The following is an 18641-nucleotide window of genomic DNA, read 5'->3' on the forward strand; positions in this document are numbered from 1 at the left end:
GAATAATGGTGCCCTTAACGTTGTCCAAAATCTAAGGATACGGTTTAAACGAGCATAAATTCGAGAGTTTGCCAACGGCTGTCCATCGGTAGTTTTCCCCGTGACCCACTGCCGTGACAACGTCGCCCCGCGGAACGTACCACTATTTTTCGCCGTCCTCACGCCAATCGCGCGGCGCCAATTTAATTAGCAGAACTATTCCCCCGACAGCGACACGAAGCACGGCGAACTAACTTAACAACGGGTCAGCAGCAATCCGTCCCGCATGCGAGCTCGCACACGCACACCGACACGGTCAGAATGCACTGCGCGAGTTAGTTTGCAAACGCCAGAGTGAAGGATGGAGTACCATTCGTATAGCCACCAACCAAGCCGACCGTACCACGTCCTATACTGATATCTGAAGACATCTATGTGTTTGAAGCGATAACTCTTACTATTTTACACAACTTCGGCACGGAAGTTATTTTTTGACACATTTTCAAGACAACTTCCGCATAAAAGTTATTTGCTTCATGTTATATTTCAATTCAATATAGATCTTCTTTTTCCAAATCTTTCCTACAAAAAAAAAAGAAAACAGAATTATAAGCCGTTTAATATAGTGTAATTTAATATAGAATTTTCTTGAATAACGAAAGAAACTAGAGAGAAGCAATTTCACAATCGATTATCGCACCGTGAAAAGTAATTAAACTACGTTATCCAATAACAAATTTACATCCATTACGTGGTTTCACTTACGTTTAACAAATGACAGTGAGATACAATATGGTTTGTTCAGCTCGGTTAGCATATAGTACTGCAGAGAATGTAATCCTCCCTCTACCCCTTTCTCCGGGACAATAATGGTTTGGCCGCGTATGCACTATCGTATGCGACGATTAGACCAGCCGATGCCTAGCGTGTCCCGCTTTTGGATCGATCGCAATTAAAACCGTTGAATTGTGCTTCATAGTGTTTCATCTAAAGCGTCACTGCCGGTCAACTCAGACAGATCAAAATTCTAAAATTTGTTGATGATTATTTTGCTGAATAAACAACTAGGAGTAACTGAAAATGATCTTACATCGCGTTTTTAGTTCGCGTGTAATGAAAAATTAAGATAAAAACACAGTCGTGTTTAATTGCATTAAGATTGCGCGAGAAAATCATTTTATTGCAAATCAGTAAGTAGCTTTACAAAATTACTCAAACTATTATATCGATATAATATGAAGTGTTTTCAGAAAATTTTTTTTGCATTACAATTTTGTCGTCGTTACAGCGTTTGTTTACGAGGACTACATAAACTAACTATTCATCAGACCAAAACGATAAACATAATAAAATACTTGCTAAGAGCTATTTTAAAAGCTTTAACGTTTGCGTTTTATTGGCTTGTCTCGCAAAATAAATATAGGCATTGAGAAGAAAGGTGTGCAAATAAAACGTCGGTACCAAACGCTCTGTATGACGAAACGATAAGGAAGAATTAGGATAAAACAAGAGGAAAGTTCCTGAACGGAGGGAGGTAATCGAGAGATCGCTGGGCAAGATACGTCGGTTGTGTCTTAAGTGTAATCTTGACGTCGTGCATCGTCTTCATCGCGCGTGCAACGTGCCCAGGGAACGCTATTCGAGATACGCTATCAGCACGGATGCGGCCGCACAAACGGCGGACTGTCAGTCGTTTTCCTCGATATCGCACAGCATTAATCGTGCGCGACGTCGTTATCCATAGCAAATATAAAAATATTTCATACAATAGCAAATAAAAGCAATCTCACGATTAAGAATCACGCGGCTCTTTCAATCATCCGCGGAAAGCGTTCAAATGTTGTACATGAATCGGTCAAATCTTTCAGAATGTTTACGGGGCTATTGTTTCTTGTTACATCTTGATAAGATATTATCTTTCGATATGTTTGTTTTACGGAAAAAGAATTTTCGTTGTATGAATATAGTTACTTGTGTTTAATTTTAATCTTTATGACAGTAAAATCATGTTTTTCGTGTTGAAAATCGGCAAAAATATTCAGAACATAAAATAATTTTGTAATAATAAAAAAATAAAAGTATTTTTTATTTATTACGCTATAAGAATAAAGTATTTATTCTTCAATTAGTCTCTTTACTCTTTTCTAGTTTTTAAATAAGTTATTTTCAAGATATAATCGTGCTTGTAGGTCTTTCTAGTCTCGATTCTTTCATGAAGAGTTAAATTTTGATCTTCTAATAATAAGTTTTAAAATGTTATTAAATCTGAAATTACGTGTCTGCCTATTGACGACATAGCTTAAATTTCACCTTCTGAAAGATTGATATTTTGACGTATCAACTTTTGGCTCGTCGCTACAAAATTAACACAAATACAAGATAGATACGGAACAGAAGGGACGCAGTCTGGCACGTTTGGGACCAGCAAACAACCATTAAATCCCAGACGGATCGGTCCACGTGATTTGCTTAATGACGTCGCTGGCTGCATTCACACAAGCCGACGCCAAGTCGCGTAACAACGACGCGGCGCGACGCGACGCGACGCGTCGCGATGCGTCGCGACACGTGCCATGGCTTTTCGCGAGCGCGGAATTTCGCGGCCATACGGTCAGATACTAATAAATCGCGGCACGTCAGCAGCAGAAAATTTTTGTAGACTAACTCGTTCTCCCGCCCAAAATCGCGCAGCGTCCACGCTTTCGGGGCGCAGTTTTACTCTCCTTCTCTCCAACGCTTATTAATATCACGCGTCTAAATAGAAATTCTACGATGAAACCGTGCACCAACGGAACGCGGTCACAGGTGTCGACGCGCAAACACTCGCGAGGCGATTGCGATCTCGAGCTGAAACTTCGCACGAAAATATCGGGTCCTCGCGCACAAAGTGTCGCTTATACGTAAATCATCTTCAGGGGTAATTTCGAAGAAAATGAGATATATATCGAATCGGGATAATTTTAATCACTACTACATTTCTGCCAACGGAAAGTTATATTCGTAATTTAAATTTCGGTAAAGTCCAGAAACGCGAGATATTCACCGCGCCGCGCGCGTATGACTTGATTAGCTTTTATCATATCCGCGGAATACGTCATTAAAGTGAAGAGTCCCCACTAACGAGCATTATCGCCTGTTAATGGAGACTTTTATATTCGTGATATCACAATGACAACGCGTGATTTTATATTTACGCTCCTTTCTCAGCCGCGAGCTTATGGTCCGCGTTTATGGCGTTATGCCGACGACGGCCACGGCGGCCGTCCGTGATACGGATGCGGAAACTGTGGTCGTTACTGCACGAGTGCTCAAAAGTTGTCAAGCGGAAAACAAATCACCGTTACCGCATCGTAGCGCCGACCGTTCTCTGCCGTAATATAAGAGTTTACTTCACGGCGTTGTAAGGTATCCGCGTCGCGTAATGCTGAAGCATTACAGAGAGCGCGCGCCATAAAAGCGCCGACTCGAGCAGCCGAAACGATGTAAGGTGTGTCCATAAAAGTGTTCTTCTCATGTCTCGCGACAGAGCGACGTAAAGCGTGGATATCGCCGCGATTATTGACGTATCATAACGTGGATTCCTGAAATGCATGATGACGCGATATCTGCGTTACATGTACTCGAGCATACATTAGTACAAACATAATAATTTGAATTGGAAAAAAATTGCCGTAGAAGATGAAAATCTTTGTGTTAATTTAGGTCTTTCGATAAAAATAACGATTTCATCCATAAAACAATAACTGTAATTACATTTAGGACTTGATAATTTTACTGTAAACAGTGTGCAGCAGAGCTTCTAAAACGGATCTTTATAAAATTATAAGAATTGACATAATGTCCAAATGTAATTATTGTTATGTGTGCTCAGTACTTCTATTCTAATTAAATTTCTTTCGCTGGCATTGAAGTATTGGTAAGGTAAAAACTCGGAACAATCGCCACATGTCATCGCATCATCGACAGATTCATTCCTTCCGATGAACGTAAACAGAAAAATAATCGCGAAAAATCCATAGTCATGCTTCTCTCTTTCTCTCTCTCTGTATCTTATTTCTCTTCATTCTAGCTGTCTTTCTTCCTTACGTTCTCCAGCGTTCCGTGCTTCATAGAGGAAACACGCGATTCCCGCGTTAACTCCCGCAGGGCGCAGCGGGTGTCCTTACGCGGACTCACATTAACCCACCTCCGCATCCTCCACATTTCGCGTCTTTCCCTCCCGTAACCCCTTCTCCTAAAGGATACCCTGATATACGTACATATTTTGCGGCTATCGCGATCGCCTTTAACACTTCGTCCATTATTCCGTAATTATATGTATATTTTTGCTTCAAATAATTATATTTGCGCATTTAATATTATATAGATTATAGATAGCTGTATTTTTAAATTGCAAGAACATTTTCTTAATAGAATGAGAAATCGATTCTTTATTATGTGGTACATTAAGCACCTAAGTACTTAATGTAATTTCATAAAGTTTGTTACAGTTTTGTACGATAAGAAACATATATCTTTCTTCTATCTGATGCTCTTTCTCTAGATTTAACTTTCTGAAAATATACTAATTAAATTCTATAAGAATTTTACGAGCAAAAACTTACACAGATATTGTAGATAATATATTATGACAAGTAGTGTAACAAGTCTTTGTTATTTTCTACCACAATATTGAAAATAATCGTTATTTATAATTCATACAGATTGATTCTTAAGTGTTTAATGTATCATTTTATGAGCGTATATCTAATATCAGACTACGGGAATTGGGTTCAAGCTGGTCGAGCTACGTGTATATCGCGGCTGTGACGTTTCTGTGCCACAGCGAGAACTGAGATCGCTAACATCGCTAACTAACGGCGAGTAGATGAGCACCCTCGTGTGCTCGCCCGCTGAGCAGATAAGACTTCGCACCACGGCGCTGGTCACGGATCTTCGCGCTCGCCGCGCGCATCACCTGCGCCCATCGCCACCCACGCCCTTCAGGCACCCTGATAAATTACTCAAGACCTCTATCGTCTATCCCGGGCGCGCGGTCATGTGCACGGCTATCAGCCAGAGTGCGCCTTATAGCATCCGGGAAACGATCGGTACGCATGACCTGACTACCTTCGACCGAACCGCACGCCCAGAAAACATTTGAAAGATCTATTTATGAAAGACGTTACTATTATTATTGCGTGTCGCAATGCGTGCAGCGAATCAAAACCCTCCATCTTAACCATCAAAATACGTATACATTCTTTCTTCCGAATTTCACAAATCCGATAGCAATGTTTAAAATTAATATGCGAAATAGATCTGTTTTATCATTATTAAAATACGAAGTTGATGATTGCATCAATAAAATATGTGCTCGATGAAGATTCTCGTGAAACTTTTGGGTTGGCCTTCCGATAAAGTGACTTGCGAAAATCACCGATCAGTGAATAAGAATGATTTTAAGTGCCGCTAGCGGCTGATATGTCAGCGAGATACACAAAGACGAAGGACCTGAAGTTCTCTACGACATTTTCATTTGGCCATGCGGGAAAAGGAAGGGGAGGAAGATCTATTATCTAAGAAAGACCTTAATAATCTCGATTCATAAAACCTAGTCTATCCTGGTACGCCGATACGCCACTGTCGGCCACGAGTGGGCTGATAAAGAATGACGATCGTAAGGGAAGAAAGTTGCACAGCGCTTATCGCCCAATAAATTCTACTTCAGCCAGCATCTGCCTGTCTCTTCCACCTTTCTCTTCCAGAGTTTTCTTCGTTTCCTCGCCTTTCGTAGAATCGTATCTCGCTCCACCTCATGTGCCGCAAAACCCGTGTAATTACCGCCAGCAAGTACCAACTAAATTCTCCCTTAACGACGAGTTACGATCGAATTAACAGATTGCCCCGCCGGAAAGATAGTCGTTAGACTCTTCCGGATCTTCCGGTCTCCTTCGCATTCTATACACGCAATCATCTCTTATTAAGCCTGTCAATCCTAATTTTTACGCCTTGCTATAATATTTAAGGATTAAAGTAAAAAAAATAGGTAAAATAAGAAAAATCAAATTGTATAATTAATATTCTTGTATAATTAATATCCGCTTTGCCCGGTCCAACTTTAGATTTTAATTCAACTAATATTTCTTGCAATTTAAATTCATCCCTTTTTCGTATTACTTAATAAATTTTATATTTTATTAAGAATGTGAGATATATATAAATGAAGTTGAGCTCTCTCCATTTCTGTGAAGACCTCTTTTCGAAATCACAAGACGAATAGCAGAGTAAGAAATACGTAACATCTATTTAAATTCTTGCTTCAACCTTCGACAGAATCTGTTAACAATCTTCGTGTGTGATTTGTATGTCTATGAGTCTCGATCGGAAATGCAAACATTTATTGTGTCACGTATATTATGACACATGTCGGAGCGTGCAAGTAAGCGAGAAATCGAAAGGGAGCGTGAAAAGTCTCAATGAAAGTTCGTAGCCGCGTAACAAATATATCGTGACGAAATTGAGATTGGTTATCGAAGGCAGCAACTTCCTCGCGAGGCGAGAAGGACAAGCAAGGGAAAGACGTGTCGAGATGGTGCAGCGGGGGCTCAAATCGGATAGTTTGTTCATTAGAGATATTTTCCGACGGATGAACGAGGCGAGAGGCGTTCGAGGGAGCGTGCTCAAAGTGTATTTGTCTTGATAAGTTTGAGGCAGGAAATGAGACTGTCGATAGGGAGGAGAGCCCGTGCTCCGCCTCTCTTAAAAGAAGTACAGAATCGCCAGAAATGAGGATTTCGATTCATTTAACGAGGAATAACGGTTGTATCGAAGTATCTTAATAGTCTGAAAGCAACCTTGCACAAGTGCGAATTCTTCAAGAATAAATGTCGTGTTAAATTAACGCTGTATCCATTTAGGAAATTCTTAAATATTACGCGCCATAAAAATTTCTAACGTATCGCATTACGAAAAAATTAGGACCAAAGTAAAAAGATCAACGGAACGATAAAGCAGAATATAGAGTAAATGTATTGTCCCTGAAGAACAAGTATTCTGATGGCGGTTTATAGAATTCCATCGAGTTTGCAGTTTAAATGTTGTGTTAAAAATTGTCAATAATAGAGAATTGAAAAATAAAAAGAGGTTTTTTATTTTCCAACGCATATTGCATTGGACTCTTCAAAACACAATTGCAAGAATAGGAATCTAACTGTATCCGAAGCTAACTGCATCCGAATATCCACTATTATACATCGATCGCAGTCAGAATTTCATTGGTATTACGACCATTCGGAAAGCTCGTAAAAGGGCGATTGACTCGACTACGTCGCGTTACTTTTATATTCCAAAAGCGCATATAAAAATTAATGTAAATGCAATAGCTGTTAAGTTAGCGAGCAATAATCGCGCGTTTAAGAATCCAAGCGACAGAAAATATATGCTCTAAAGCTATTGTAGAATAATCAATTTCATTGCAAGAGTTAAAAATAAAAGAAGGTAAAACTGTGTTCAAAAATTTCTATTTTAAAATCATTAAAAATTAAATTTATTGTGAAAGCAAATTTAATTACTCCGTAATCAAAACGATCGATCTCATTAATTATAACTTGAAAATACAGAAAATATTTCTTTCTCAATAATTAATCATTTTAATAATAAATTAGCTTAAAAATTAAATTTTCACGATCATAAATACGTGCAACGTTAATATCAAAGACAGATATTAGATTATCTATTTTTTCGCTCAAATACACTTGCTTATATCCACCGATAGACTTGCTCCGTTGCAGGCAGTTTTATCAAAAGTGTTATCGATTTTATACTTCAGCACGACCAGTAGAAAACGGATGACAAAAAGCAAGAGCAAGACAGAATGAGGTGAAAGGAAAGAGGAAGAGAGAGAGGGAGATTTTCGCTCCCGTATCAGTGGGCAAGGCCCGTTTGACCTAGCACACATGCCGCCCATAGATCAACCAGAACCCTTAGGCCGAACCCCACCATGCCACGGGCTAACCATTAATTTACAACCCGCAGAGTAACCCCATGCCTCAACCCCTGCATACAGGATCCGCGTCCCCTTGCGGCAGATATGAGCTACGACGTGGCGCTGAGGGATTCAACCGCTCCAGTTCCCGGGGACGGTCCCTTCTATCTCTCCATTCGGTCTCCTCCGCTCGCCGTCTCCGTCTCCGTTGCGCCCAACCCTTAAACGATCTCCACCTACCCGAGAAATATCCCGTTATATCACGGCAAAAAAATTTAAATCTATCGACGGCACATTTCGATTAATCTGCAACGATAACTCGTGAAGCTCGCGAATTTCGCAACGTAGACTGATTTCACTGGTAAAATATTATTTGCATTCTTAATGTTCTTTAGCTAAGTATAGATAATCTATTTAAAAATTAAAGAGATTCTCTGTATTTGATGATTCAACCTTTATTGTTAGTACAAGAACAGCTATCTCCGTTAATTATCGTATATATGTGTAATTCTATATCTCTGACTAAAAAGTCTGCTAATATCCGAACATGTATAATCCCGACCTTCGGTCCTTCCAACGATGAAACGGATTTATCCAGCTCGACGTGTTCATAACGAGCTCGTCGGTGGAAGGAGTAAAGAACAAAACTCTTAATTGTCAGCGGACTTCAAACTATCCAGGACATGGAAGAAAGAAGAGACTAGAAGGGAGCAGAGTCGCAAAGATTAAGAGGAAAAGGGAGGGAGAAAGAAAGTCGCGAATAAATGCGAGGAGCCGAAAGGGTGCGGGAAATGCTCTTTGATTTTGCGGGCTTTATTTTCGCTTAATAAGCTGGTGCGAATAGGCCCGGCTGTTGCTTGTGCTTTGTAACTCGACGGAAGTAAGTTGTCCCCTGTTTCGTTTTGTTGTCCAGCAGTTCCTTCTCTCTTCCGTGTCCTGACCTCCCTACCCCCTCCCGCTCCTCCCGCGGGAATGAAAGGAACGAATAATTAGAGAAGGTTGGCGGGCACGGCCCGAAAGTTTCTGGCCAATTAATTAGACGGAGAAATGCACGGCACGAGAGGTAACCGGCGCATAAGCGCCAGAGACGGCAATTTAAACAGCGACAATTCGACTGCGATTATCGCTGCACAAACGTTTTGACGGCGCGCTTTTATAATGTAAAGACTTCAGTGTTGATAATGGCGGATATTAAAGACTTGAATACATAATAGGAGGTACACTATGAAATTCATAGAATTTAGTATTAAAAAGAGTGAATAGGTAAAATATAGTTAAAATAGCTATATATAAAAATAAAGAAAGAAGTGTGAAAGTTCTACAGAAAAAAAAGATTATACGTAGATAAAAAATTTAAAAATCAAAGTTACGAACAGAAAAATGTATTTCAAAAGAGAGTTTAATTAGACGTAAAATGTATATAATTAAGAGGAAAATAATTTTTACGTGTTATTTTTCAGATTTACATTCTAATGATTACATCTTGATTGACATTTTAATGATTATTAAACTTTTATCTTTTGTAATATGTATATAGTTATACACATTACAAGAGATAGAACTTTTTAAGAATGATGTAAAACGATCTTCTATCTAACTAATATTTGCAATTTTATTTATAACTATTCTAAACTCATGATAACTTTTTCTGCTATATTTCTGAAATGCTATTATCTGATGTATTATTTCTGAAGTATACATAAATATATAAGCAAATTTTTACGCGCGCGTGTTCCCCTAAACCTCAACAATTCATTCATATCTAAATGGAAATCAAGATTGAAGCAATAAAAAAAAAAGATACTGAAAAAAATCATACCAAACAATCATAAGGCAGGACTTCATTATTTACATATACGTTTAAAACACCTTTACATTGCGTTCCGATAATTGCGTACTCACAGCTATGCATTGACAAGTCACGCTCTGTTGTCTCCATCGATCTTATAATAATAAAATATCGGCCTTACATTCGATGGGCGATAAGACGCACGCGCTCCCCTTTCACACCAAGGTACACTGTATATAGCGGCTGGACGCACCCCTTCGACCCTCCCACCAGTCCCTCTTCTTTCGACCCTCGTCGTCGGACTCGCCCCTCGTTTCCTCCACTTAAAAACCGGTAATTACTCTGATGCTGGTGCGCTCTGGCATTTACCATCCGCTTCGGTGTTACTCTGTTTTCTGCTTAACAGCGACACTCGACCCGAAACTCGATTTTCACAGCACGCTATATATCATTACATTATACTGCGCATTAGTTCTCGTGATGTGAACAGCGCAGTGAATTAATTTTGCAGTGAGTATCAAAAACGTTACCGTAAGCATCTCCCAACACGTTAGTTATTTTATATAACCTTTTGCAGGGCTCATAATTTCGCTTTAACGACATTTCTTTCAAAAAAATTATTTATTACACTTTTATTACTATTATTATTATTATTATTATTATTATTATTTAATAAATATTATAACGATTATTATATTATTAAAAATAATGTGCATTGCATAAACTTGACTGTTATTATCTCATCACAGCTTTTAAATATTACTAATTTTGTTACAACTTTGTATTATTAGCTTCCCTTATTACTATAATTATGATTTATTATAATTTACTTCCATTTCTTTTGCGAATAAAGTTGAAAGAACAAAGCAAGACTAAAAAGTATAAAAATCAGATTTATGGGCTATCGATCAGTATACTTATTTTTACCGAAATACCAACCTTGACACGTCAATCATATTTGCGTTTTCTGCGCTTAACGACCAAAATGAATCTAACAAAAATTCCGGAAGACTGACACGTGGCTGTGATGTTATGAATTTTTACGAGGACATTTGAATTCATACCAGATTATTCACGTATGAAGATGTACCTGACATATTTTCTAATAGACATAAACTTGCAAGATACCGATACTTTCAAGAGACATAAAATCTTTCAATCCTCAGGCAAACAATCAAAAAATAGAAATAATAAAAAATCCGTCAAAGTTGATAAAGAGAAAATAAAATAAAATAAAAATAGTAAATCTCCCTTTTATGCGATATATGTATGCAAATACATATGTACATTACTTACCTTGATCGTCGCGTGGTGGGATCTTTCATAACCATAACCTCTGTGATGTCTCCATACTTGGTGAAATACTCCCTAAGGCTCTCTGAAACAATAAAACAATTTGATTATTTCTTGCACAATGAGAAATTATTATATAAATGTTTTCAACGACTATATGAGACTGAACGCTGTTAAAATATTCTCTTATCGTATTAAAAAAAACACATCGTATAATATCATTCTCACTAAAAAAAGTGTTGAGCAACGTTGTTTTTATTGCAATGCACATTTGCCATTTCTTTATGAAAATGTCCTTTTACGCAAATATATGTCTGACAAAATGTGGCATCGCGACGGGAATCCAAATTATCCCTTCGCCCAGGCATCCGTCAACCAAAGTTAGAGCTGAAGGTAACACAGAAGATCACTGACGCTAATTGGAATTAGTAGATAACAACGCGAGTCGACACTTCGGAGCGTAATCCTCGTAGCCTGATAAACGCGGTGCGTGCGTCCAAAGTAAAGCTTTAGCTTAACACGACCTAGCTTTGATGGTAGCTAATTCTACACATTGTGCACCTGCTATGACGAGTTTGTCCAACGACCATTTCCTGTTAATGCGAATAGTTATAAAATTAGTTTCGTAAAATGTGCGTTAAAAGTAAAAGAATGATACAAATTAAATCAGAATTACACAAATATAGATTTAATAGATTTAATAGATGCTTTTATTTTTATCCTTTATTCTAACCAACTTTTATAATTTTCTTATTAGAAAAAACTTCGTGAAATGAATTATTCAAATAAAAGCATCATAAAAAAGATACATATGTATCATAAAAACATGCGTTACGAAGACAAATCTGCAGACAGAAATATGGTTCTCAGAGTCGGAAATATTGATATCTTCTTCTACATAGTGAACGACAAAAAGGAACAAAAAAATCACACCCAATGTCTGTTCCCTTTTTACTTTTTAGTTGACCGAGAAATTATCCAATCGCGCACGTGCCTTACGATCAATGCGACCGATGTAACCAATGTAGAGCCTCGTCGCTTCTCTCCACCAGGGACACCCCCTTGACCCTTTTCGTAGGTTTATACCGAAAAGCTGAACACTGGCGGTGGGCCAGCATGGCCGCGCTCCAAATACGTCTTACACCTTATCTAATTATACGCTGTTTCATCCAGTCTACTTTAAAGACCTCGTAACGTTCGGCGGTTACTTGTCTGTGCAATCGCCGATGAGCCTCAATAAATCCTCAACACGATTTTAGGATATGCCACGATGTGCGAAAATAAATTTGTAAATTTTGTAAATTTTTGCCTTTTCAATGACTAATTAGCACATTCTCAATGACTTAAAATTTGAAACAAAATTTATTTTATATTACCATTATTCTTTATATAAAACTTTATATATTCTTTATATAATTCTTTTCAATTAATAACAACTCTTTAATTCGCAGAATTATAATTAAAATCCTAAGTTAAAATTATGTTAAATGTCGAAATTTAAAAAGTTATAAAATTGCATATTTATTAATAAAAATGCAATATAAATATACCATTCAAATAAAAAAAAAAAGAAAAATACTGAATTGGAAAGAACAGTTGCCTATTAAATAGAAATACGAATCTTGATTATTGCTTGTATTTTCCATGCGAAATGCGAGCGAGCGAGTGACTGTTGCAATCGTGGAAAGCTTGGAGTGTTTGATAATTGTTATTGCTGGGGCGCGGAAAATACGAGATAACTAGACTTGCAAATTCAGCGCACGGCATTAATCAATGAATTATTGGTATCTCCAGGTCATTAGCCGCCGGGCACCACCTGTTTGGTAACGAGCTCCGTGCATAAATTACATCCAGCCCCTCCACTGTTAATTAGTGGTACCAAGTCGGAATTCTTAAGGAGGCGATACAGCGAGAACCTGTTATCAACCCCACGCCGACTAATGTTCGTTTCATGACGAAACATTTAAAAGACAATTAGGCTAGACTAGAGACATTGACGTCACCGTTTATTACGCCATTATCCCTTTCGAAAATAAGATTTTGTTAATAAAAACGGGCATTATTGAAGCGTGTCGTTGAACTGCTTCTTAATGGATTTGTAATTTGCATTTAATGCAAAGAACTTTTTTTTAGAGAACGAAAAAACGAAACCTGTGAAAGTACTGTTCAAATCTTGGAAATTCGCATGTGAAGAGCAATAAGGGATAATGATTGATCGCATTCTCCCTATTTGAAATCCGTATTAAACACAAATAAAAGACTAAAAGACTTTTTAATAGTTTTCTCAAATTCCATTTAAAAATATAGATGAAAAATATGGGAGAAAAAGATTAAAAAATGTTATTCTTATCTCCTCTAAATATATTAAAAACGTGATATAACCAATCTAAAAATTTATTTTACTTTTATACGCTTTTGCTGTTTTTCGTAATTTTTGAAAAAATCAACATCTAACTTTTTTGTTCGGTACGTAAAAACATTTTTAATTTATTCTAATGCTAGTTATATTGGAAATGTTTTTAAATTAGAGAAAAGTATATTACCATTTTAAAGAATTTTCTCTGTTAAAATGTTTATATATTTTTATATTATTCACACATTAGGAGCGTAGGTTTTCTAAAACATAATTTTTTATTTACACAACACTTTACTTTGTAATTTCTTAAACTCGCTAACGTCACCTTACTACTATACAAAAATGTCATTAAATTGAAAGGGGAGTCCTCGCCCATACCTATTGTCCTCGCTAAACGGGCTTGCCAATTCTTCCTTAAATTTGTCCCGGCTCCCGAATTGATGGAAGCAATTTCGTCGTTCTCGCGAGAAGACGCTCTTAAAACGCGGCCGCGATCCGCCGAAATTTATGGCTGTCATTTCCTTAATTGTTCTCCGGCACAACTTATTTTTCACGCGCGGCCCTCGGTCGTCTCGCATTCTCGTTTGAGCCGTTCCAGTCGCTCGAAAGGTAGCCGCTCGTGCCTTGGCCCTTTGCCGATGACGCGACTAGCTTACTCAGCCCAGAATTCTTCCCTATTCTGAATGGCAACAAACGGAAGCTGGAGCAATACGTTGTCGACTCTAAATGAAGAAGTGCTCGGGGAAAATGGAATGTTTACTTGTAACTTTCTTTAACTCTTCTCTCAAGAATGCAGTAATTTATTATAGTGTTGAAAGCAAACTAAACTGCAGGTCACTTGTTATAGCAGCAGTTGGTTCATTAACTGAGTGTATACGTATACGAATAGAATAAAGAAAGACAAAACCGCATTTTTAAACATATATATAAAAGAATTGTGGTATATCTAATATGTATAGATAATATATAAATATTTTCAATTGTATATTTTTTTATGACACAATAGAACTTAAAGTTCTATCTGGAATAGAGGAAAAAATTACAGTTAAGGAGTTTACGAGCGGTGAATTTGTCGAAGTAGCATGCATTGTATTGCGTTTTGCATTGGTAATGTGCCAACCACAGTTTTCTTCGGCAAAAGAATGCTGCGTTTCTGCCGAGTTTGCAAACTTACGTTTTATATATCTTAACGTAAAATGCAATTGTTCGTATGTAACACGTTTATATCACGCATTTTCACAAATATAAAGTACATATTTCAGGTTTTAAGAGATTCAAATAGATCACATTTATGTTCAATGTTCACGAAAACATAATTTAAAAGTGATTGTAAATTTATATCTATAATAGACAGATCCAATTTTATAATATCAGTCCCTCTAATAATCCCTCGAGCAAGAACCGAAAAATTCGTATACTTTTCAAAAAGTTTAGTAAAAATTTATACTAAACTTGTTTGGTAGACACAGAATCGATAACAATTTTGAATTGATATCAACTGTTGTTTGCATCTAAATTATTCTAAAAAGTTTTTTAATCTAATAACAAACTAAGTTGAAACTTTCTTTTCATCAATGTATACAGCTCCGAAGAGAGGTGCTATAGAAGTCTCAATAGCTTCTAAAGAATTGTCCAAAGAGCAGAGCTAATCCGGAACTTCTTCCCTACTTCCAAATCCACGGTTGCTGATGCAACCTTTACTTGCTTTGGACCTCTTCATTCTCTCTGTCTATCCGGACCTTTCGTCTCGCATAGCGCCACATCATGCTTCGAGCATATTGGTCGTCGTACCATGAGAACCGACTATCCATGCAGCAGTCAATGGCGGAAGAAGAGACGGCGAGGTGACGGGCTCCATTCAAATGAGATTCACTGCTAGAGAGGAATCTCGGAAGAGATGCCAGGAGGCTGAAGAGGTAGCAGGAGACGCCGTGAAAGAGGGGCGGAGGCAAGCACGGTGTGCACGCTGGAATCTGCTCGAGTGTTTTTCTATTCAGAGAAGACTCACATAAAGTCCTATATACCGAGTTCTATCCTATCCTATCTCCCGGATCCCCCAGGAGCCAGGGAGGATACGGGATGAGAGAGGCGAAGGGGCGGTTCTCCCCCATTCCGGAGGGCCGTTCATTGAAACGAATGGCCTTGTCCGCCTCTTCCTCCTCGTCCCTTCGTCTTCTCTATCTTCCTTTACCCCGCACGTATCCCGTCTTCACGGTCTTCTCGTTTCTCTCTGTTTCTCTCTCCTCCCTCCTGCTATCCCATCCCTGACCCTCAAACGTACCTTTCCTCCCTCCCTTTCCGATCTCCAGCCGCGCTTCTTTCTTCGCTTCTTCCTCGAGTTACGCCTCCCGCGAATCTGCCAGGATTACTTATCCTTCGCCAAAGGACGCTCAAGGCTCAACCTAAAGCATCATTTGAATAAACGCGGAGTTACTGCACGCCTGTTCCTGGCAGGAACGGGCGGGCGAGAGATAGAGAATCTCTAGCGCGCGTCCCATGGCTATATTAATGACGTCGTGATACCTCCGAGGCAAAAAGAGGACTCGTCGCTCTCTATTACCCACGGGATGAGATTCCTGTCAGCAAGGATGTCACATCTTCGGCAACGGGTCACGATACTCGTGCATCGCTTCGCTGTTATAGCGACGCGTCCGTCGAGGCGAAGAGAATTCTAATTTGGTATACGATGATCCACGTTACGGTGGAATTCTTCCTATTCCTTAGAACGTAATCGGTTAATGATAATAGCAGCTAATATTGATAGCACGCGACTCAATAGCTCGTTGTTGCGATATTAATAAAAATTAAAGACGTAATGTACAGAGACGTACAGCCTAAAAAAAATTTAAAGGATAGCGACTTTTTCAAACTTGAGGTTGAAAATTGAACAAGTTACTAACGTTAGAACACCAACTATAGAATATATGAAACAAATAACATAGTCATTTTAAAAGCTTAAGTTCTTTCTAAAGTTAGATCACATAAATATAAAAGAAATATTATTGCTACTAATAGGAGCTATGAAATAAAAATTCTGAAATTGATATATCAATTATATCGATAGCGATTTCTCGTATCGAAAAGAGAAGTTAAGTATTATCGGTTTAATGTCACGCAAGAGATAGAGATAGATTTTAAAGATAGATTGGTTGGCACATGGTGATTACACTTCACGTTATTCGTTCAGATTTAAACAATTCATCGATTGATTTACGCTTAAATCGCTGATTCTAAGCTAATTTAGGCTGTTTCTCTTTTCGTAAGAGAAAGAAAATGTAACAAATAACATCCGCTATTTTCATCCTTCACGCGCAAGTCGTGTAAGTTGTCTCTAAAAAAACATTATGATGCTCATGCTAAGTCAATAATAAACCTCTATTTCTGTATCCGAGCGTACCAGAATTAGTGACGAATACTCAGCGACCTATCCGCAAATACGAGGCTCACGCGCACCATCGATAAATGTGACACAGCGGTGCTGTCAAAGACATTACGCAGATGCACATAAATACGTCTTTGCATGAATTATCGAATAAACATTGCAGGTGGCAGTCAAAATTTCAATCGCTAACTTAAAAAAAGCATCAACGTCTTTCAGTATTGAATATTATTAATGATTAATTAATATAACGTCAATATATGTCAATATTATAGAATGATATTAATATACTATTAAAATAAATTTATCTTAATGTTGATTCAACAAAATATTTTCCTCATCAAACTATGTCGATATCTAAAACTGGCAAACATCAATTTCTAATAATAAAAACTTTTATGGACTGCATTATGTTATTAATATTTTTATTCATGTGCTTTACGAGTAATATTTTTGGTATTGCCGGTCAACAAATAGCCATGCATTCAGTAACTGTTCAAGTGTTATTGTGACAATAAGTAAAATATCAAACGTGATTCATTTCATCGAGGAAAATATAATCAATTAAAGTTTCACTAGCGAAGATCAATAGAATGAATTCTTCACATTGCGCTATATCAAATAATCCTTAAACTGCCATTAATATCGTTAAGTCCCAAAATATCATAATTACTGATCGATAGATACTATCATCAGTCTATCGTCAGAACGGTGAATTTTCCATCCGATTTGTAATACTATTAATATTCAACGTAACTATGTTCATTATTGCATGGTGAGGAGTCTAATAAATGGCAGTGTAAATTGCGGTGGTCCAATTGGCGCGACCTTCCGCATTTGAGATCAGGTTCAACAAACTCCTCGGCCAGTCGGGTAGAGCAACAATCATACGACGCGACGTTATGCACATCGAGTAAATAAATAAATATCAAGTTGGCCGCTGCATGAAAATTCCCGTCCCTACGTTCCCGCGGGACAAGACGCCACGGACCGGAACGCCGCGTCTCCTACTTCGAGATGCTCTCGCGTGCCGGCGTCTATTTTGGCGAACGTACCAGCGTTCCAAAAAGATCGTGCCGTCTATCCGTCGTGACTGTCTTCTTGCACAGCGACGAGCCATTAACGGCAACGTAAGCGTACACTTGGGTCCGGCTGGAATCGTAGCGTGCCGATCGGATGAGCCGCGAGGGAATCGGACGTAGCTTGCCAGAGAGAGGGAACCAATTCCAAATTGCTATAGTTCTTTTTAGGGAAAAACTAGAAATGTTTTTTTTTCTTTAAGCAGACTGACCTCGTACATCATTGGTAAACTAATTTAAATGTTGGATGAATATTAGTGAGTATCAGAGAGTGTATATAAGAATATCATAAACATGCGCGAGGATAATTATACTATATAATTCTACAGATTCGCGATAATTACGCCAAATGACAATTACAAGTTGAAACAATGAAATATCATCATCTTGTAGTTATAAAAAATTATTATTCTGAAGTTCTGAAAGAAATCACACATCAGCTTGATCAATTATATTTTATTATATTAATTTTATGCTTTTCATATAACGTACAAAAAGCTTAAGTTAATTTTAATTCTCTTATTATTGTGGTCACAAGCAATTTTCAATTTCGACAGATCCAAAAATAACAGCGAATAATATTTATTATAAAGGATTTAACTCGAATCGGCATAACAAAGCAGCGAACGCCACGAAGGGGGTGGTAATAGACGGGGGTAGGTTGATTTTCTACGCGCGCAGAGTAGGAGCGAGACGTAAGAGAAACGACAGAACCTGGAGCCTACCTGGCTGTGAGCCAACCCCGTTTCCAGGATTCGCGATAGTGCCGTGGTTGATGCATAGTGAGAGAGCAAGCAAGG

The 18641-nt window shown here is 38.1% G+C and overlaps 1 protein-coding gene across 7 annotated transcripts in view; it reads right to left on the reverse strand.

The window, feature by feature from the left end:
• LOC112457462 (RNA-binding protein Musashi homolog Rbp6) overlaps positions 1-18641 on the reverse strand; it is a 585496-nt gene that overhangs the window by 350093 nt on the left and 216762 nt on the right. For all 7 annotated transcript variants that reach the window (XM_025020537.1, XM_025020534.1, XM_025020536.1 and 4 more), the window contains one exon: positions 11031-11112. In XM_025020537.1, coding sequence (XP_024876305.1) covers positions 11031-11112 — 82 coding nt within the window. The remainder of the gene's footprint in view (positions 1-11030; positions 11113-18641) is intronic.

This window comes from Temnothorax curvispinosus, unplaced genomic scaffold (genome assembly GCF_003070985.1).
Source record: "Temnothorax curvispinosus isolate PA1 unplaced genomic scaffold, ASM307098v1 QBEX01007781.1, whole genome shotgun sequence".
Taxonomy (NCBI): Eukaryota; Metazoa; Arthropoda; class Insecta; order Hymenoptera; family Formicidae; genus Temnothorax; species Temnothorax curvispinosus.